Source organism: Micropterus salmoides, unplaced genomic scaffold, assembly GCF_014851395.1.
Source record: "Micropterus salmoides isolate LMB-PRFRI ecotype aquatic unplaced genomic scaffold, ASM1485139v1 Ms_hic_scaffold_14, whole genome shotgun sequence".
Lineage (NCBI taxonomy): Eukaryota > Metazoa > Chordata > Actinopteri > Centrarchiformes > Centrarchidae > Micropterus > Micropterus salmoides.
In genome coordinates, this window is record NW_024040485.1 from 31,193,134 (window position 1) to 31,215,610 (window position 22,477).

The 22,477-nt window shown below is 43.6% G+C and overlaps 1 protein-coding gene across 5 annotated transcripts in view; it reads left to right on the plus strand.

Annotated features, from left to right (window-relative positions):
* The window catches only part of LOC119902689, a 73,294-nt gene that overhangs the window by 15,471 nt on the left and 35,346 nt on the right, over positions 1 to 22,477 (plus strand). For 2 of the 5 annotated variants that reach the window (XM_038719020.1, XM_038719021.1), the window contains exon 3: positions 8,661 to 8,773. In XM_038719020.1, the coding sequence (XP_038574948.1) occupies positions 8,674 to 8,773 (100 nt within the window). In that variant the 5' untranslated portion in view covers positions 8,661 to 8,673. Of the gene's footprint in view, positions 1 to 4,219; positions 4,379 to 8,660; positions 8,774 to 16,354; positions 21,993 to 22,477 lie in introns of those variants that run through there. The other 3 variants (XM_038719023.1, XM_038719022.1, XM_038719018.1) reach the window with 3 other exon arrangements.

Genomic DNA, 22,477 nt, shown 5'->3' on the forward strand with positions numbered 1-22,477 from the left:
TAACATGTGACGTGTTGTTTCATTTTAATTTAGTAAGAAACTCCTGCACTAATAGCTCCAGTGTTTCTGCAGGTTTTATACTCATGTTCAAAACTTTCTGCATATTCAGAATCTCTCTCTCTGACATGTGGATTAAGTAAATATTCATTCTTAACCTATGCACAGCTCAAAGCAACATAAGGTAGAATATTAACTCCCATAGAAAAATAGACGCAAAGTTGGAGGGCATGGTCTGTGGGAGAGGAACACTCTCCAAACTTTAAACTATGAGAGGATGAAGAGGGACAATCTTTCTGGGCACAAGAACAGAAAGAACTCATTGAGAGTGAACTGCAGGAACAGCAGTCATGTATCAGCCCAGACCCAGTCCAGACCTCTTTAACAAGTCACACAGACCCAGGTGAAGTACAGGCTGCCTCAGCCAGAGATGTACAGCGAGAATCAGATACAAGCAGCTCAGACTGTAATGGAACAGTTGCTGCTCCACCAAATGACCCAGCAGTCTGGCCCCCAGTCTTAGCACTGGATTTTCTAGAAGAGATTTCTATTCAGGCTTATTACAGAGACAGACTGTTTAAAGGAGGGAGGATTGTAATGACAGCACTGAGGTGTCAGGTGTGACTGTGCAGCAACGGCAACTTAGTTTGTGACTGAGTGGCAATGTGGCTGGTACAGTTTTGCAATATAAAAATCTGAAAACTGAAGCCAAACCTGCTCTGTTTGGGACTGTGAGCTGCACTTTTTTAGAGGTGCTGAAGTTAACATCTCTGTGGATTTGTGTAGAGGGTTTTGCCTGATAACAAGTGTTTTCAATTACTTTCAGTTTCTACCTCGTCTTGTCCTAACAGAGAGTCCCAAACGGTTCTGTGCCTGTCAGTCAGAAGAATCAGAATCAGAAGGAGCTTCATTGCCAAGTAGTGTTTTACACATACAAGGAAATAAAACACGAAGACAAACATACAGTTGACATAAATAAATGTAGGAATATATAAATATGGAATAAACAAATGAAATTTATATAAGAATGATAACAGAATAGATAACAATGTGGCAGATATTTACATGTGCATTACTCTCTACATTATTTTATTTTCATTCATTTTTCATTATTTTTTAAACAATGATTAACAATTAACAAATATGTGCAATATGCCGGGTTTGTGCATGATATGAAATAAAATAATATTTACACGTGCAGAGACGTGTTATTTGAAAGGGGGGAGTGTCAGTGCTGCAAACAGGAAGAAGATGTTTCTGTGGTGAGAGGTTTTGGTCCTGATGGACCGCAGCCTCCTGCAAGAGGGGAGAGTCTGATCCAGGGTGGGAGGAGTCAGCTGCAATCTTTCCTGCTCGCCTCAGAGTCCTGGAGGCGTACAGGTCCTGAAGTGATAGAAGATTGCAGCCAATCACCTTCTCTGCAGAGCGAATGATGCGCTGCAGCCTGCCCTTGTCCCTGGCAGTGGCAGCAGCGTACCAGATGGTGATGGAGGAGGTGAGGATGGACTCAATGATGGCGGGGTAGAAGTGCACCATCATTGTCTTTGGCAGGCTGAACTTCTTCAGCTGCCGCAGGAAGTACATCCTCTGCTGGGCCTCCTTGATGAGGGAGGTGATGTTCAGCTCCCACTTGAGGTCCTGGGAGATGATGGTGCCCAGGAAGTGGAAGGAGTCCATGGTGGTGACGGGGGAGTCACACTGGATGATGGGGGAGGGTGGGGCTGGGCTCTTCCTGAAGTCCACGACCATCTCCACTGTCTCCAGACTGTTCTGGCTGCAGCAGGTCACCAGATGGTCGATCTCCCACCTGTAGGCGGACTCATCCCCACCTGAGATGAGCCCAATGAGGGTGGTGTCATCCGCAAACTTCAGCAGCTTGACAGACTGGTGACTGGAGGTGCAGCTGTTGGTGTACAGGGAGAAGAGAAGGGGGGAAAGAACGCAGCCTTGCTGATGGTCCTGGAATCAGAGACATGTTTTCCCAGCTTCACGTGCTGCTTCCTGTCTGTCAGGAAGTCTGCGATCCACCTGCAGGTGGAGTCAGGCACGCTCAGCTGGGAAAGCTTGTCCTGCAGCAGGGCCGGGATGATGGTGTTAAAAGCAGAGCTGAAGTCCACAAACAGGATCCTGGCCTAGGTTTCTGGGGAGTCCAGTGCTGGAGGATGTAGAGAAGGGCCGTGTTTACTGCATCATCTACAGACCTGTTGGCTCTGTAGGCGAACTGCAGGGGGTCCAAGGGCTGAATCTGAGCGGAGGAGTCACAGGGGATGGTGTCCAATTGACTCTTGACTGGTTCTGCTCATTTGCAAGGCGAGAGTCGTTGATGGAGTGGGAGGCTTTGGGTTTATAGTTAGTGATCTGTCTGAACCCCCTCCAGACAGAAGTGGTGCCGTTTGCAGAGAAATTATCTTTTTGTGTCTCTGAGTACAGATGTTTAGCTTCCCGCACCTCCTTGCTAAATCTGTACTTTAACCCCCTGCACCCGGCCCTTTCCTCACTCCTAAACGCCTCCTCCTTTTCCAACCTCAGCTGTCTGAGTTTAGCTGTGGACCAGAGTTTGTCAGCTGTCCTCATAGAAAATTATGTAGGACTGAGAATCTTCATAGACATAGTGCTTTCCAACTGTTTTTTCTTGAGACCTCTCACAAACAGCAATGTCTGGTTGGGGCCCAACAGATCATGTAGGACTGCAGTCCTGAAAACATCCCAGTCAGTGCAGTCCAAACACGCCTGAAGATCCTCTACAGCTTCACTGGTCCATTTCTTTGATGTCCTCACAGGTTTACAGAGTTTAATTTTCTGCCATTATGCAGGAATCAGATGGACCGTCACGTGATTAGAGTGTCCCAGTGGAGCGCGTGTGACAGTGTTAAAGTCACCAAAACACTAACAAGGGAGTCTGATTTTGTCTGCTCCTCACAGAGTATCCGGTCCATTGGCCTGCAGTGAAATGTAAACACTGAAGACAATGAATAAAGGAAACTCGTGGGGGGAGTAAAACTGTTTACAGCTAATGATAAAAAAATTCCAGATCAGACAGGTCTGCTGAATCACTGTCACGTCGGTTCACCAGCCATTGTTGATATTAAAACAGACACCTCCAGCTTTTGTTTAGCCAGCTGCAGCGTGGACTCTGTTATCAGTTCACACAACCATGTTATGCACAGAAGATGAATAAAAGTCTCTGTCTTTTCCCACCAGAAGCTGAAGTTTGTCCAGTTTTTTTGCACAGTGAGAGAGGGAGAGAAATACTGCCGGTAGTGGTGTGCGGAGTCCCCCTCCTTTACCCCTCTTACGGCGCTTCCCAACGATTGTGCCGTTCACCAAAATGTCTAATAATTCCACTGATGACGCGAGGAAGTAGGAAATAAATCCGCTGGAGTTGTTCCCCTGATGTTCATGAGCTCTTCTCTGGTGAAAGAGCTCCTAGCACCTAACTCCGAGGCAGCTATAGACAGCGCTGTCTCGTATTCTTGTAGTCTGAAGAGGAACCAACCACATCAGCAGGGCGATAACGCAGTCTAATCCCCACACGGCAGGACAGTAGGATATATTCACTTGTCGTCTTGTGACTCAGTTTTCCTTATTTTGTTTCACTGTAACTTACACTGCTGTATTCAAACCTGTGTTGCGCCCTGATAGGGATTAGGAAGTAACCATTAATGTAAGAAAAGAGCTACAGCAGTCTCTGCTCCGCAAAATACCAAAACCCAAATGATACAGCTGGTTCCCCCATTTACAATCTACTACCACGCAGTGCACAGCCCTAATAAGAGAGTTTAAAGTACGCTTAAAAGGGAGTGTTTGGCAGATTCAGATGAACTAAACATGTTTTTCTCTCTTATGTAATCTTAAAACTGTGCACTGTCTCGACATCACAGTAACAACTTTATATCCATTAACTGCCTGGAGGGTCTCTAACGTTATTTTAATTTCATATTTAGGTGTACTTGTGGAACCTGCCACACTAGCTGTTAAGCGAGCACCATGCCGCATGTTATATAGTGACACAGACAGGTTACTGAAGTAAAGGCTGGACAACAATCCTGTTGATTTCAGTTTAGGTGCAGAGTTTTATGTGGACTTTGCAAACCTATTTCATGCACAAACAAAGATATATAACACAATAAAGGAAAGGGGAAAGCCAAAAAGCAAAATATGACCTATTCAAAATAAGAAGAAAGTGCATTTGCAAACAGGCCCCCCAAATCCCCCCACTTGGTGACGTCCCTGTTCACTGAGAGCTTCCTCAGTGAAAGTGAAAGTTAGTCTCAGACAGCAGAGCAGCAGGCCTGACCAACCTCTGTTTATCTCTGAAGGAAAATTCAACTGAATCTTCAGGTTTTTCTCAGCAAAACATCAGAATCTCTGACACACACTGGTGAGTACACTGCCCTGCACAGACTACATGCAGTCACAGCGAATATTTGGTCAAATTTAGCTCTAATCAGGTTCTCTGTCAAACACTAGTGAGCCATGTTGGGAGTAACGCGTTCCAAAAGTAACGCCATTACAGTAATGAGTTGCTTTTTGCTGTAATAGCAGTAATATAACGCGTTACTAAAATCTGTAATATTATACCCGGTACAATCTCAGTAACACGCCTTACAACGCATTTTAACCTGAATTTAAGAGGCGTTTTGTTTTTTTAATAATCACCAACACCAAGAAACATTTCAGCAGCAGGAAAACAAATCCATGAGTAAAAGAGTAACGATATTACCAGTTGCGGGAATCCGATGGTTGAGACTGTAGGCAGGGTGCAAACTAGGGGGAGCTCGGCTCCTCTTATCAAGACGGTAGCTGCCCTGATGGATCATGTGTAAATAGATTTCTAGAGGCTCTGTGTTGTCTTTTACAAATTACTTTCATGATCAGAGAGGCTGCTGTCAGTTCATCTTGACCCATCCTGTCTGAGTGTCTGGACATTCACATAATCAGTGACGTTATGCTGCTGTAGGCCTACCTCGTGCGGAAATGTGCGCAGCGTCTTTCTTAAAGGGATTTATCCAACACATTCTCATCTCAGTGCGTCATACCTGACGCCGGTGCGTCTCACACAGACTACGCTTTGTCACTCTTTCTCAGATCGTCGGTATAGGACGCCCTGAGTAGAGAACGGGCTTTATCCTGACCCACCTGATCTGCAGATATAACTGCGATCTACACATCACTAGAACCCACCTATGCAGCACATCTTACTGTCAGAATAATGCGGCCATTACATAAATAGCAGTGAAAGTAACGCAAAAGTAGTGTAAAGCATTAAAATTCAGAGACAGTAGCCTAATATTGTATAATAACTAATTACTTTCAAATGACAGCAACTAGTAATCTATAATGTCTTACATTTTTGAACTTGCCCATCACTGCTGGTGAGTAAAGATTCAAGACCAGAGTCAGCGCAGACATAAGAGAAGAGGTGGAAGACAGATTTGGGGGACTGCAGCAAATCCACTTGAAAGCATCTTAGTCATGTATAAATATCTGCAGTTGTTCCACAGTTTTTTATGCTTTTGGTCTTTGAACAGCAGGAAGTACCTCATAATGTTGCTTATACGTGACTGCTGTTGTTATTAACATCTGCATTTAAAAAATGTGTAGAGGAAAACTTTAAGTCTGTCCTGAAACAATAGTCACACGTCCACATGCAGGTATCAACAGTTAATGATTTTTCATACTGACCATCAGTAGAAGGTGGTGTTTGAAGCAGTGTGCTGTAGCAGCCGCCAGAGGGCAGCATGGTACAGGTTTGATCCCTGACAGCAGCAGCACAGAGCAGACAGATGAAGAGTTCCTGCTGAGGTTCCAGCTTTTTCACATTCCTCTACAAACTGTTCTCACAGTTCTCTTTACCGACTCAGCAGCTCATCTCACATCCAACATGTAGTAATGTGATCTGTTTCACTGTTTTCTTTGTGAAAGTATCTTTTATTGATTCATCATAAACCAAAATTCCATCACAACAAAAGGTCTCTGCTTTACTGCATGTGTTGTGCTGCCTCACAGTAAACTGTCACAGAAATTCAGGGCTTTAAAAAAATATGTAATTGCAAGTCTACAAAATGAAACTAAATTAAATTCAGTAATGTAATAAAAATATTCACTGTACATACTCATATAAAACAGCTACAGATATAGAAATACAACAGTGCTGGACAACCCTGTATTTTGCATCTGTCCTCTCTAATCCACCTGGGAAAGAATCTTTTTGATGTCTGAGCTTTTTAGGAGTGTGCTCATGTAACGTTAGGAGTAACTTAGTCAGGGAGACCCAAGTAGGGATTGGCTGCGTAGCTGGTGGGGTTTGAACATGTTTTCTATTATGCTTTCTATAACAATTGTTCAGTGTAATATGAATACAACAATTGCACAGAGTTAACTGTTAATTCTTTTTTGTTTGGGTTTGCTGAGTCACTGACTAGGTGGTTTTCTTTTGCTTGTTTTGTTTTGTTGCAAACCCACGTTAAAAACTAGAAAAACAGCCGTATAGGTTGATTGTGCAGCAGCTTATTAAAAACCATATTTACATTTTTGTTAGGCAGCGACCTCTAGTGGACGTATGATGGGAGCACAGGAGGAAGTCATGTGATGTAGAAAAAGAGCAAGAAAGTCCGTGTAACGAGGTGGTTGGGGTGGAAGAGTGGCTAAAGTAAATCAAGGACTTTAACTCAGGAGACTGAGGTTAAAGTTAAAATTGACTTGTGTTTCAGGTTGAATAATGTTTTCTAGGTGACATTTCATTCAATGGATGATAGCAAATTTCACAATTTTAGTTTGATGCTGGGCCCAATAGTAAATTCAGCAGGATGGATAACATGGACAACACCGGCCATGTGCCCCAGGGACTCCCGAATGCCCCCACTATGTTAGAGCCGGCAGGGGGAAGCAGCTGGAGCCCCACCCCTGCCGAAGATGGGAGGAGACAACAAAGCCAGAGGCCTGAGTCCCCTGACCCCCAGATCCAGAGCGGGCCCCCATGCCAGGGGAGCCACAACACAGGCACCCCAGAACTGTCACGTAGTGGAGCCTCAAGACATGCCCCTCCCACCCCCAAAGCCCTCTAATGTGTAATTAAAATTGAGGGGCGGTCAGTGGGGGAGGAAGAAGGGCGAGGCTGCAATGAAGCAGCCCCACCCACCAAATGCCCTGCAGCCTGCCTGCTCCCCAGAGTCCTGAAGGTGTATGTAGTGAGACATGACCAAAGGGGGGGGAAGGTAAAGGAGGTCATAGAGAGGCTAGAATGGTCCTCCCCACTGGGTCCAGATTCCTGACTGGCCCCATCGTTCTACCCCGTCCCCCACCCCCCTAAGCAAGAGGACGCCAGGTCCCTCTAGCCCAGGGCTTGTAGCAAGAGCCCCTCGAGCACCGGCAGCACCCCAGAGCCAGCGACAAACCCGCCCAGTCTCAGGACGGGTCCAGACCCAGAGATACCAAAGCCCCTGGCCCCAGGCCCACACACCCCCGAGGCAACTCAGCTCAGCCCCGACCCGAACAACAGTCCCCTCCTCTCCCCCCTCCCCGGGGGAGAGGAGGGGACTGCTGGAATGAGGGTGTTGGTGTTGGCAGGACAATCCCATCCAAATCTGTCCACTGGATGCAGTCTACGGCTAGCTGAGGAATCTCATGGTGAGAAGCATTCCCATGGAAGCCACTAGAATGATAGTGGCAGTGAAACACCCATTCATGGTAGGGGATAGTAGGCCCCTCTGATCTCGTTGACTATATCCCATTTAGTGTGGCAAGTCCGTTTGCCGTTTAGGTTCACCATCAGGATCATCTCTTGGCTAGCTCGAGAAGGAAAGCAGAGAGTAAACAGGATGATGTATTCTTCAGGGTAACGGACGGAAGATGATGATACGTAATTTCGGTGGTTAGCACTGTCGCCTCACACCAAGAAGGTCGTGGGTTCAAACCCCGGTTGCCCCGGCCTTTCTGTGTGGAGTTTGCATGTTCTCCCCATGTCAGCGTGGGTTCTCTGCGGGTGCTCCGGCTTCCTCCCACATGCAGGCTAGGTTGATTGGTTACCCTACATTGCCCTTAGGTGTGAGCGTGAGTGGTTGTTCGTCTATGTTTGGCCCTGCGATGGACTGGTAACCTGTCCAGGGTGTATCCCGTCTTGCGCCCAATGTCAGCTGGGATTGGCTCCAGCCCCCCCGCGACCCTGTACGCAGGATAAGCGGTTGACGATGGATGGATAGAACTGTATTGAGCTCAAGTAGTTCTCATCATCACAACACTCCAATATTCAGTGTTGTCATCAACTCAGCACTTGAAATATTGGAAGCTCCTCCACTCAGGAACAAATAAAGATGCTAATCATCACAGATACGTGGTCCGGGTAATTTTGCCTGTGTTTGGGGTTAAGACTTTGGTTCAGCCATGAACCATGAACCATGGTTGAATCAAAGTCATGGTTACTGGGAAGGAGTTTCGTTTTTGATCACACTACCTTGCTTGTCAGGACCAGCCCTACTCTGCTTCTGGGTGAAAAGACAAGACTGCTGCAGCAGTGCAGTGTGCCAAAATTATGATGCTCTTCTGTTGACCTATTCTAGTACAATTCCCAAGTAAAATGATGAACCTGACAGTGACCATAAAAAATAACTAACTAACTTAGCTAGCTTAACTTGAACTAACAAGTTTTTGTCCATTTTGTCCAGTTCAGACTGAGCGATGGACTCTGAAGCCGGCAAGACGATGGAGGTGGCGGCACTCGGCCGGCCTTTCAGCCTCGGGATGTTGTACGACTGCCGCAAAGACTCACTCATCCCTGGTAAGTATTCACATGTTAAGATACTTAATGCGTCACAACCAACCTTTCAGGGTTAAAAGTGACAGTCAACAACATTTTCATCTTAGATCTTTTTGCTTCTTTTGACTTGTTGATCCAGCTTCTATTCAAGTCATAAAAGCCTATCAATTTTTAGGGCCCGAGCACGACCGTGTGAGGTCCCTATTGAATTTGCTCGGATTATATTTTTTTGTGTTATTTTCGGATTATGAGGTCCCTATTGAATTGCTCGGATTTTTTTTTTTTTTTTTTTTCTGCAAAGTAGGCCCAAATGACATGGCCTAAACATACTCGAAAACTCACCAAAATTTGCAAACATGTCAGAACCGGTGAAAAATTTCGTATTCTACAAGTTTCGCACATGGGCGTGGCAAAATGACTCGCTAGCGCCACCTGAAAATTGGAAATGATTAGCCCCTCGTTCACGTTCAACCTACATGTACGAAATTTTCTGGGGACATGTATCGTATCAAGACGCACAAAAAAGCCTCAAGAACCCATAGCCTAAAGTCAACAGGAAGTCGGCCATTTTGAATTTTATGGCCATTTTTGGATGATTTACACACTTCGTACTTTAACGAACTCCTCCTAGGGATTTAGTCGGATCGACGTCAAATTTCTGCTGTGCCTTCTAAAGGCATTGACGATGAAAAGTTGTGCTATTTGCGCGTTTTCGTCAATGGGCGTGTCCGTGGCGTCGATGATTCGCAATGAAACAGGAAGTTGTTGTAACTTCAGTGTACATGCTCACATCTGGACCAAACTGTACATGTAGGATGAGAGTCCCGCCCTGAACACATGTACATGCCGACATTCACCCACAGTCATAGCGCCACCTGCTGGCAACAGAAAGTGACCTTTAACGAAGCAGCCCCCGCCGCACGTTTCACCTACGTGCACGAATTTTCTGTGGTACGTGTATCTTGTCCAGACGCACAAAAAAGCTCTTGGAGCCATAGCCTAAATCAACAGGAAGTCGGCCATTTTGAATTTTACGTCAAATTTTGGATGATTTACACACTTCGTACTTTAACGAACTCCTCCTAGGGATTTAGTCCGACCGACCTCAAATTTGTGCTGTGCCTTCTAAAGGCATTGAAGATGAAAAGTTGTGCTATTTGCAAGTTTTCGTCAATGGGCGTGTCCGTGGCGTGGCGTCAAAGATCAGCTCTTCGCCATGACACGGAAGTTGTCGTAACTTCAGTGTACATGCTCACATCTGGACCAAACTGTACATGTAGGATGAGAGTCCCGCCCTGAACACATGTACATGCCGACATTCACCCACAGTCATAGCGCCACCTGCTGGCAACAGAAGTGACTTTAACGAAGCAGCCCCCGCCGCACGTTTCACCTACGTGCACGAATTTTCTGTGGTACGTGTATCTTGTCCAGACGCACAAAAAAGCCTCTTGGAGCCATAGCCTAAAATCAACAGGAAGTCGGCCATTTTGAATTTTACGTCAAATTTTGGATGATTTACACACTTCGTACTTTAACGAACTCCTCCTAGGGATTTAGTCCGACCGACCTCAAATTTGTGCTGTGCCTTCTAAAGGCATTGAAGATGAAAAGTTGTGCTATTTGCAAGTTTTCGTCAATGGGCGTGTCCGTGGCGTGGCGTCAAAGATCAGCTCTTCGCCATGACACGGAAGTTGTCGTAACTTCAGTGTACATGCTCACATCTGGACCAAACTGTACATGTAGGATGAGAGTCCCGCCCTGAACACATGTACATGCTGACATTCACACAGTCATAGCGCCACCTGCTGGCAACAGGAAGTGACTTTTAACGAAGCAGCCCCCGCCGCACGTTTCACCTACGTGCACGAATTTTCTGTGGTACGTGTATCTTGTCCAGACGCACAAAAAAGCCTCTTGGAGCCATAGCCTAAAATCAACAGGAAGTCGGCCATTTTGAATTTTACGTCAAATTTTGGATGATTTACACACTTCGTACTTTAACGAACTCCTCCTAGGGATTTAGTCCGACCGACCTCAAATTTGTGCTGTGCCTTCTAAAGGCATTGAAGATGAAAAGTTGTGCTATTTGCAAGTTTTCGTCAATGGGCGTGTCCGTGGCGTGGCGTCAAAGATCAGCTCTTCGCCATGACACGGAAGTTGTCGTAACTTCAGTGTACATGCTCACATCTGGACCAAACTGTACATGTAGGATGAGAGTCCCGCCCTGAACACATGTACATGCTGACATTCACAGACAGTCATAGCGCCACCTGCTGGCAACAGGAAGTGACTTTTAACGAAGCAGCCCCCGCCGCACGTTTTACCTACGTGCACGAATTTTCTGTGGTACGTGTATCTTGTCCAGACGCACAAAAAAGCCTCTTGGAGCGATGCCCTAAAATCAACAGGAAGTCGGCCATTTTGAATTTTACGTCAAATTTTGGATGATTTACACACTTCGTACTTTAACGAACTCCTCCTAGGGATTTAGTCCGACCGACTTCAAATTTGTGCTGTGCCTTCTAAAGGCATTGAAGATGAAAAGTTGTGCTATTTGCGAGTTTTCGTCAATGGGTGTGTCCGTGGCGTGGCGTCAGAGATCAAGTCTTCGCCATGACACAGGAAGTTGTTGTAACTTCAGTGTACATGCTCACATCTGAACCAAACTTTACGTGCTTGATAACTCTCCCACCCCGCTATGGAGGACCGATCCTGACACAGTCAGAAATAAATACAGAAATAAATAAATGCTCAATAAATAAATAAGCATCCAATTAAATACACAAAAAAATAAGTAAATAAATAAATGTAGGTAGTAATTAAATTATACAAGGAGACATAAATGTATATTTTAATTAGTGCCTTTACTTATTCACCTTTGTTATAATTACCTTATTTGTTTATTCAACTTTATTTATTACTAATTTTTTTAATGTATTTATTTATGTGTGTTTTAATATTTTTGTCTGTTTTATTCTTCCTTTGTATTTATTTACCTTATTTATTTTCACCCATGGTATTTATTTCTGCCTGTCTTAAATTTTTGTATGCATTTCTGCCTCATTATGCAAATGAGGAGGGGCTGTGTCTCAAGGGGTCATCTTCTCTGCTATTGGTGGACCAGTCAGACAGGAGAGCTCCTACTCTGCCTGCAGACATCAACGATCTTGCCCCTCACACAGTCAGATGGCTTCCTTCAGTGCGCTGAGGTGTTTAACAACTCTGAAGACAATACTACCAGCAATGTCTTCCTTCTCTTTTCACGTAGAAGCACCGACAGACAGTGCTTTCAGTTTGCTGCATGCATGGACACAGAACTGCGGTATAGGGAGAAGCACACGGTCAGCTGGCTGCAGCTAAATCTGGAGTGCACTCGTATTCAATTCTGTATGGTAAATTCAGTTTTAACGGAGCAGAGCGAGCTGACAGGCAGAGTTAGAGACTTTTTCTGTCTGTTTCTCTCTTTACAAAGACGCATGTTGCAGTCAGAGTCTTCTCTGAGATGCGAGCACGACATACAACACAATTTATCAAATTACACAACGGATATACAGTATGAAAATAAGATTGATTGGATTATACTCACAGGAAGTATAAAACCTCTTACATGGTCTATTAAAAGTAAAGTAACACAAAAATGTCAGGGAAATTACTTTACTTAGATTTAAGTACTGCAGTTGTACATTTGAAATACCTTCCTACCTTTCTGATAGGAAGCCTTCTTGAGGTGGTATAAAACATTTCTTCTTATATTCTGATTTGAGTTGTGGACAACTATGACCACATGAATTAAAAAAACATTTCACTGCCCAAGTCAGCTATAACACAAGTCTTGATCATCAGACTACATGCTGTACAGTATTTGTGGACAGATTTTGTCCCAGGATTTTTATGCATTTCTTCTTCTTCGTTGCATGATTTAGAATAATAAGGTGAGAAATGGGTCTATTCTGAGTTCATCCTGCACTGCAGCAGCTAATAAAGTCCATTTAATCCCAAAAACGCTTTTCTTTTAGGCAGGCTGGAGCAGAAAACAACTCACCTTTCTCAAGTTGTACAGTAATGTCACATGTGTATGAAGGTGGATCAAACAAGCTAATCTTAAATGTCAAAGTAGAGAGGAGCCTAGTAGGCCTATTTATTTTCATTCATTACACAATATGAATAAGCTATGCAGACAGTTGTAAAGAAAGAACATCTTTTTCTTCTGTTCTCTACTTGTTATAGTTACACAGTATTAGGGGTGTGGGCTGTATTAAAAGTATCCACTGTTCTCCCATGCTCTAACACACAGTAACGATGAAATGTGTGCTGTTCTCACATTCTTCCTCTGTATGTACACATAAACAACAAGGCAGGGAAATATAAAAGGAATTTATTTTATTGTTTGGGTACATTATTGTTCAGTGTACATGCTCACATCTGAAACAAACTTTACGTGCTTGATAACTCTCCCACCCCGCAGACATCTACACACCAATACCGATTTATATTCATAGCGGCAAGTGCTATGTAGCTCCACATAGGGGACACAGGAAGTGACATATAGCACCTTCATGCGGCGTCGGAACCGCGTAGGAAATTCACAGCCGCACCGGCAGAGCTCCAGAATGTGCAACTCGGCCGGCTCACGCGCGGACGCGCTACAAGTGCGAGGGCCCGCCCAACGCTGCTTGCAGCTTTAATTATTTTTTTTTTTTTTTTTTTTTTTTTTCTGCAAAGTAGGCCAACTGACATGGCCTAAACATTCTCGAAAACTCACCAAAATTTGCAAACATGTCAGAACCGGTGAAAAATTTCGTATTCTACAAGTTTCGCACATGGGCGTTGCAAAATGACTCGCTAGCGCCACCTAGAAAATTGGAAAAAATTAGCCCCTCGTTCACGTTCAACCTACATGTACGAAATTTTCTGGGGACATGTATCATATCAAGACGCACAAAAAAGCCTCAAGAACCCATAGCCTAAAGTCAACAGGAAGTCGGCCATTTTGAATTTTACGGCCATTTTTGGATGATTTACACACTTCGTACTTTAACGAACTCCTCCTAGGGATTTAGTCGGATCGACGTCAAATTTCTGCTGTGCCTTCTAAAGGCATTGACGATGAAAAGTTGTGCTATTTGCGCGTTTTCGTCAATGGGCGTGTCCGTGGCGTCGATGATTCGCTATGAAACAGGAAGTTGTTGTAACTTCAGTGTACATGCTCACATCTGGACCAAACTGTACATCTAGGATGAGAGTCCCGCCCTGAACACATGTACATGCCGACATTCACCCACAGTCATAGCGCCACCTGCTGGCAATAGAAAGTGACCTTTAACGAAGCAGCCCCCGCCGCACGTTTCACCTACGTGCACGAATTTTCTGTGGTACGTGTATCTTGTCCAGACGCACAAAAAAGTCTCTTGGAGCCATAGCCTAAACCCAACAGGAAGTCGGCCATTTTGAATTTTACGTCAAATTTTGGATGATTTACACACTTCGTACTTTAACGAACTCCTCCTAGGGATTTAGTCCGACCGACCTCAAATTTCTGCTGTGCCTTCTAAAGGCATTGAAGATGAAAAGTTGTGCTATTTGCAAGTTTTCGTCAATGGGCGTGTCCGTGGCGTGGCGTCAAAGATCAGCTCTTCACCATGACACGGAAGTTGTCGTAACTTCAGTGTACATGCTCACATCTGCACCAAACTGTACATGTAGGATGAGAGTCCCGCCCTGAACACATGTACATGCTGACATTCACCCACAGTCATAGCGCCACCTGCTGGCAAAGGAAGTGACTTTTAACGAAGCAGCCCCCGCCGCACGTTTCACCTACGTGCACGAATTTTCTGTGGTACGTGTATCTTGTCCAGACGCACAAAAAAGCCTCTCGGAGCGATGCCCTAAAATCAACAGGAAGTCGGCCATTTTGAATTTTACGTCAAATTTTGGATGATTTACACACTTCGTACTTTAACGAACTCCTCCTAGGGATTTAGTCCGACCGACTTCAAATTTGTGCTGTGCCTTCTAAAGGCATTGAAGATGAAAAGTTGTGCTATTTGCGAGTTTTCGTCAATGGGTGTGTCCGTGCGTGGCGTCAAAGATCAAGTCTTCGCCATGACACAGGAAGTTGTTGTAACTTCAGTGTACATGCTAACATCTGAACCAAACTTTACGTGCTTGATAACTCTCCCACCCCGCTATGGAGGACCGATCCTGACACAGTCAGAAATAAATACAGAAATAAATAAATGCTCAATAAATAAATAAGCTTCCAATTAAATACACAAAAAATAAAGTAAATAAATAAATGTTGGTATTAATTAAATTATGCAAGGAGACATAAATGTATATATTTTAATTAGTGCCTTTACTTATTCACCTTTGTTATAATCACCTTATTTATTTATTCTCCCTTATAATCTTCAACTTTATTTATTACTAATTTTTTTAATATATTTATTTATGTGTGTGTTTTAATATTTTTGTCTGTTTTATTCTTCCTTTGTATTTTTCTACCTTATTTATTTTCACCCATGGTATTTATTTCTGCCTGTCCTTTTTAAATTTCTGTATGCATTTCTGACTCATTATGCAAATGAGGAGGGGCTGTGTCTCAAGGGGTCATCTTCTCTGCTATTGGTGGACCAGTCAGACAGGAGAGCTCTAGGCCTACTCTGCCTGCAGACATCAACGATCTTGCCCCTCACACAGTCAGATGGCTTCCTTCAGTGCGCTGAGGTGTTTAACAACTCTGAAGACACTACCAGCCATGTCTTCCTTCTCTTTTCACGTAGACGCTCCGACAGACAGTGCTTTCAGTTTGCTGCATGCATGGACACAGAACTGCGGTACAGCACACAGTAACGATGAAATGTGTGCTGTTATCACATTCTTCCTCTGTATGTACACATAAACAACAAGGCAGGGAAATATAAAAGGAATTTATTTTATTGTTTGGGTACATTATTGTTCAGTGTACATGCTCACATCTGAACCAAACTTTGCGTGCTTGATAACTCTCTGACCCCCAGACATCTACACGTCAATACCGATTTATATTCATAGCGGCAAGTGCTATGTAGCTCCACATAGGGGACACAGGAAGTGACATATAGCACCTTCATGCGGCGACATAACCGCGTAGGAAATTCACAGCCGCACCGGCAGAGCTCCAGAATGTGCAACTCGGCCGGCTCACACGCGGACGCGCTTACAAGTGCGAGGGCCCGCCCAACGCTGCTTGCAGCTTTAATTATTATTGTAGCTGTTTCCTGTTGCATCTTAACGTATTTTACTTTTATTGGAATTAAACGAGGAGGGACCACTGTACAGTGAGCATGACAACAAAGTTCAAGATATAAACATAGATAACCCTTAGCCTTAAGCCTGGCCACAGAATTACTAAACATGCATTTGGCGCTCTACCATGCCACATGATCAGAACAGCGCCGCGCTGCCGGGTTCACAAAATACATGAAACAGGACATTGTCAAGTATGGTGAGGGTGGTGCAGGGGCATTCTCCTTAATCTTTATCCTAATCACTTTCTTCTTCTCCTGTCTGACCTGTTCTGGAAGCTGAACTTGATTTTTGCTTCTTCTTTTGCAGGAATTACACTGTGGGACCACGATGACCTGATAAGATATATACGAGAAAGACCGCAGAACTATAATGATTTTGAGATCGTTGCATCTGAATCAATTGAGGACAAATCTTCAGCACTAAACATTGAAGCTTCCTTGAAGGCAAGTTTCTTGAGTGGACTGGTTGAAGTTGGAGGATCGGCTAAATACCTGAATGACAAAAAGATTTCCAAAAATCAGGCCAGAGTAACTCTGAAGTACAAGGCTACCACAAAGGTCCAGGAACTGTCGATGAATCATCTTGGAACAGCAAATGTGAAGCATCCATATGTCTTTGATAAAGGATTAGCAACACATGTAGTTACAGCCATTCTTTATGGGGCACAAGCCTTCTTTGTCTTTGACCGTGAGGTTTCTGAAGAGGAAGATCATCAAGACATTGAGGGGAACTTGAAGGTGATGATAAACAAGATTCCCTGCATTTCTATAGGAGGTGAAGGTTCCCTGAAACTGGAAGACAAGGACAGAGCAAATGTTGAGAAATTCTCCTGCAGATTCTTTGGAGACTTTTCTCTTGAAAAAAGTCCTGTGTCCTTTCAGGATGCAGTAGAAGTCTACCAAAGCCTGCCAAGATTACTGGGAGCCAACGGAGAAAAGGCTGTACCGATGAAAGTCTGGCTGTTGCCACTGACAAGTTTAGATTCTTCTGCTGCAAAACTGGTCCGTCAGATAAGTATAGGATTAGTTCAGGAATCACAGAGAGTCCTGGAGGACTTCAGTGAGCTGGAAATGAGGTGCAATGACACAATGAGAACCACCACCGCACAGCAGTTCCCACAGATTGGCAAAAAGATTAAAACCTTTAAAGAGATGTGCTCTGAGTTCAAGCTGGGATTCCAACAAAACTTGGCAAAGAAACTTCCATCAATCCGAGGAGGAGGAGAAGAGGAGGCTGTGCTCGCAGAGATCCTGAAGAAGAGACATTCTTCTCCTTTCAACAGCAAAGACCTGAACGAGTGGTTGGACTGTAAAGAGAGAGAAGTCTACACCTTAATGTCTTTAACCAACAAGATGAAAAACACCACAATCATCCCGTCTCAAACACACCTGTACAGGGAAACCCTCAGTGCAGAGCATGCTGTGTGTTTTGTTTTCACCTCCCTGGGAAGTGCTGAACCGTACCTCTCAGCTTTATCTAACTACTTAAAACAAACAGCCGAACCAGACAACCCTCAAGATGTAGAGAAGGAACAATGGTTCACCTCAAAAGAAATAACAGATGCAATGAGGAATAAAGCAAAGCTCTTCAGTGACTTTGCAGAGGCCAACAAGGAGAACAAGAACATAAAGTTCCTGACAGTGGGATTAACAAATGAGACACAGAAAGGTTCAAGCATCTACCTTTATGAAGACGGCTTTTCTGTCAATGAGAACTTCGAGCCGCCTTCAAAGCCTGAAACAGTAACAGCAAGTGACATAAAGCACAACAGTGTGACACTGAAGATTTCTGCACCCAGATTTGGAGCAGAGAACATCACCTCCTACTCTGTAGAGTACTGTGTCAGAGGAGAGGATGGATGGCAACAAGAGACAGCATCAAAAGCTGGAGAAGTCACAGTGAGCCATCTGAGTCCTAACACAGAGTATATGTTCAGATGCAGAGCAGTGACCTCAGCAGGTGTTGGGCCGGCCAATGAAGTCAGTGGTTCCATTAAAACCTTACCTTGCAGCCCTCCTGGAAAACCTCAAGTTGAACCAAACTCAAGTGAGATCTCAGTCAGCTGGGAGAAACCTGCTGAGCTTGGACAAGCTGTCCAGATTTTGAGCTACATCGTGGAGTACGCCAAAACAGACAACGGGGTGAAAGAGGAAGATCTCCAATGGAAGCAAATGATGTCGAGAGCTGAAAAGGCGATCATTTCAGGGCTTCAGCCAGAGACAGAATATGTTGTCAGGGTCAGATGTGACTGTGGTGAAGCTGGAAAAAGCAAGGAGAGCATCTCTGTTAATGTCTGCACAACGACATTTAAACGTCTCACAGAACTCCTCAAAAGTAGAAGTGAAAGGATAAATTCTGAATCACCTTCAGTTTACAAACTGCCTCTGAAAGAAGAAGATACGGACATTGATGGATGTAGAAGATACAGTTTTGGAAAAGAAAGCACGAGGAAAAATCGCACAATAATGTTTTTTGGAGTGTCCGGATCTGGAAAGGCGACTCTGATCAATGGACTGATCAACTACATTCTAGGTGTCGAATGGGAGGATTCATATCGGTTTAAGTTAATTGATGAGGGTCAGTCGACGTCACAGGCTGAAAGTCAGACCTCTGAAGTCACTGTGTACAAAATCAACCACCAGGAGGGTTTTAAAACAGAATACTCTCTGACCATTGTTGACACTCCAGAGTTTGGAGATACAAGAGGCTTAATAAGAGATGAGAGCCTCACAGAACAGCTGTGTAATCTCTTCTCTGCTGAGCTTGGTGTCAGTGAAATTGACGCTGTGTGTTTTGTAGCTCAGGCTTCTTTAGCTCGACTCACGCCAACACAGAAATATGTGTTTGACTCCATACTCTCAATCTTTGGCAAAGATGTGGCAGAAAACATCAGGGTTCTGGTGACATTCGCAGACGGCCAGCGTCCACCAGTTCTAGAGGCAATCAATGCTTCAGGTGTCCCATGTCCTAAAACAAGAGACGGGCTGCCAGTTCACTTCAAATTCAATAACTCAGCTTTGTTTGCAGACAACAAATCATCTGCAGCAGGCAGCATGAGTGGGGATGATGAGGATGAAGATGGAGGCTTTGATCAGATGTGTTGGAACATGGGGACAAAAAGCATGAAGAGGTTCTTTGCTGCTTTGAATCAAATAGAAACCAAAAGCTTGACGATGACGAAGGAGGTCCTCAGAGAAAGACAGCAGCTCAAAAATTCAGTTGAAAACTTGCTGAAGCAGTTCAAACTTGGTTTAAACAAACCTGAGAAGAATCAAGAGGCAAGCCTGAAGAAAAACAAGGGCTTTTGGGAATCTCTTTTAGAAGTAGGGTATGAATGTGCACTTGTGCTTGCTGATGTACGGAATCTGATAGACAGCACTGCAAAGTGTTTAAACAGACTTAAAGAGATAGCACTGAAACCAGATCCTCCGTGCACTCCAGAGTACATCGACAAGCTGATTGAGAGGGAGAAATCGGAGGCCAAGCCAGGCTGGAAGCAACGAGTTCAGATCCTGAAAGTAGTGAGTGGAGTGAAAGAACAAGACGACGATGATAATGATGATGAAGATGATGTTAATAATGAAGAAGATAATGATGAAGAAGATGATGTTAATGATGAAGAAGATGAAAATATTAATAATGAAGAAGATATTTATAAAAATGATGATGATGTCAGCATCTTGAATATGGTGACATCATGTTTATTTTTATTAGAGAATGCACAAGATGAAGAACTTGATGTTAGTGGAATCTTCTTGTTGAAGAAGATAATGATGAAGAAGATGATTATGTCAGTACCGTGAAGATGGTGACATCATGTTTCTTTTTATCAGAGAAAGTACATGATAAAGAACTTGATGTTGGTGCAATCCTCTTGTTGAAGAAGAAGATGATAATGTTTGGATTTAGGAGGATTTATTGACAGAAATGCAATATAATATCCATAACTATGTTTTCAGTGGTGTATAAAGACCTTACATAATAAACCGTTATGTTTTTATTACCTTAGAATGAGACATTTCTATCTACAGACACAGCGGGTCCTCTTACATGGACGCTGTCTTGTTTCTACAGTAGCCTGAACAGACAAACGGCTCTACGGAGCGTGTTTCGTCACTTTGTTTAATACATACAAAGAAGAAGGAAGAAGAAGAAGTAATAGTAGTAGTAGTAAAGCGCTCAGAGATAACTGTTGTTGTGATTTGGCGCTATGTAAATAAAATTGAACTGAAATTGTTAGAGCCGCTGGTAGCAGCCGTGTGTTTTGGTTGCTGTCCATGTGTTTTCCCAGTATGCTAAGCAGGTTGTGCAATCCCCGGCTGAGGATTGGCTGGTTTCGGTGAGGAACCGTTAGTATGTATATTGTTTGCTGGTTGCAGCAGCTTCACTTCTGTGGCCTGTTTGTGTTTGTTACTGTTATTACTGAGAGTCAGTATTTATTTTGTTGAGAGTAGTCTTTGTGTTAGCTGTTTAGCTAAAGACTCTGTTGCAGCAGTTTATTTCACTACTGAGAGTCAGTAAGTGTTTATGTTGTTGTGTTTATTTTTGTTAAGAGACACCCTTGAGTTAGTTTGTGTTTAACCGTGTGTCTGCAGAGTTGGGCTAGGTTTTAGAGTAAGTACTTTTTGAGTTAGTAATCCCTGTTTTGGAGGGATCTCTTTTTGTTATCTTGAGTTTATGTTATCACAGCACCCACTTGCCCAACTTTAGTTTGTTAAAACCTTAAACTTTTCCACCATACCAAGTGCATCTGGTTTATGCATACGTCCCCTTTCCCCTAGTGAGCTGGGACGTAACAAAATTGAATAGTAGTGGTAGTAGTAGTATTATTTGGACAAATGGAACACCGCATGTATTATTTAGCACACGAGCCGACAGAGCTTGTCACCACTGTAGCTCCTCCTTTGAGCTTACAAAGGGAGGGGTGAGCGGTGACTAAGCCGTTGGTTGCAATTCACAACCCTCACCACTAGATGCCACTAAAACTTACACAGTGAACCTTTCTGCCCTGCTGGGGAAATGTTTCACTCCTCTCCAGCTACCAGTCCACACTCCGTACTGACTTCATACTGGACTTCAAACAGCATCCCTCCAGTTCCCAAGCTAAGGGACCCCACGGACCCCAAAAGCTGAGTACATGGCTAACACAGGAGTGGAACTTCTCCAGCTTCCATAGTGATCAGGAAGATTTTTGTGACACAGATAAAAAAGAACCAAACAGGACAGAGAGTGATGTACTGAGACAGAGTCTCCATACTGAGACACCGACACTTCAGTTATTCTGACCAACAAAAGTAGAAATGTGTTCGACATAAAGAGAGAAGCTGCTAACTCGTTTGTACAAACGTATTCCAGCAGGAGTTATCTGCAGAAAATCTCAGATTTTCCATGTGTGCTGATAAATGTTTGAGTGTGCTGGAAGCATTAACTGGACAACTTCCTGCCACCATTAACACCAGTGTCACAGTTTAAACCTGCAGCTTTATTAACTCAGCAAACCTGAACACTGAGAATTAAATAGTATTCATATTTTATCTATTTTTTCAATCTAAAAATAACTGCTCATAAAAAGCATTTAGATATATAGATTTACATTGTTCAGTACAGCTTTGTAAACAGGAATATCAGCTTCTTGCTCAGATTTAAAGTTTTACTGGGATGGTTGATTTGACCTTTCTGCATTCTGATATGTATCATTTACTTTGTGTACTTATATTCATCTTACTGTCCACTATGTGTACCAGTGTTTCAGCTATAATGAACATCTGTGAGATAGTTTTATCTTCTGCCTACTGTTCCTGTGAGAACTATCATAGTATTAAGGTATCAAGGCTGAGAACAGCTTTCTCGTAGACTCCACAGTTATCTCCTGCATTAAATCCCTGAGTTATCCTTTCCTCTGGACCAGAGTATGTGTATAAATAAATAAATGTTATTATTCGAAGTGTTGTCTGTCGTCCTCTGATGTGTCAGAGTCGCCTTCTTTACCTTCTGCAGCTTCGTTTTCTCTTTCAGGTCAGATGTTACACTGCTGACATCCACTTTATCCATCATGCAGCAGTGCTGGGAAGTAACTAAGTACATTTACTGCACTGAAGTACAGTTTTGAGGTCCTTTTACTTTACTTTTTTTCCATTTTATGTTACTTTGTGTGTAGTTTTTAGCTTTAGTTACAATTTACTTTACAGATTGAGAAGATATATAAAAACATATTTTTAAAGATTAAACCAAATCCAACTTTTTTGACTTGTGGCCTCTCACAAAATTCAGTGTCTGTTTGAGGCCCCAGGGGGACGGTTGCAGCTCTCCTTCCTGCAGTTGTGGAGTGGATACAACAATCAGTAATAAGGCTCAGTGTTTTTTTTTATTTCCCCCCCTTTGGTAACGTGTCTGAACACTGAGAGGTGGAGCAACACTGAAAGAGGAAAA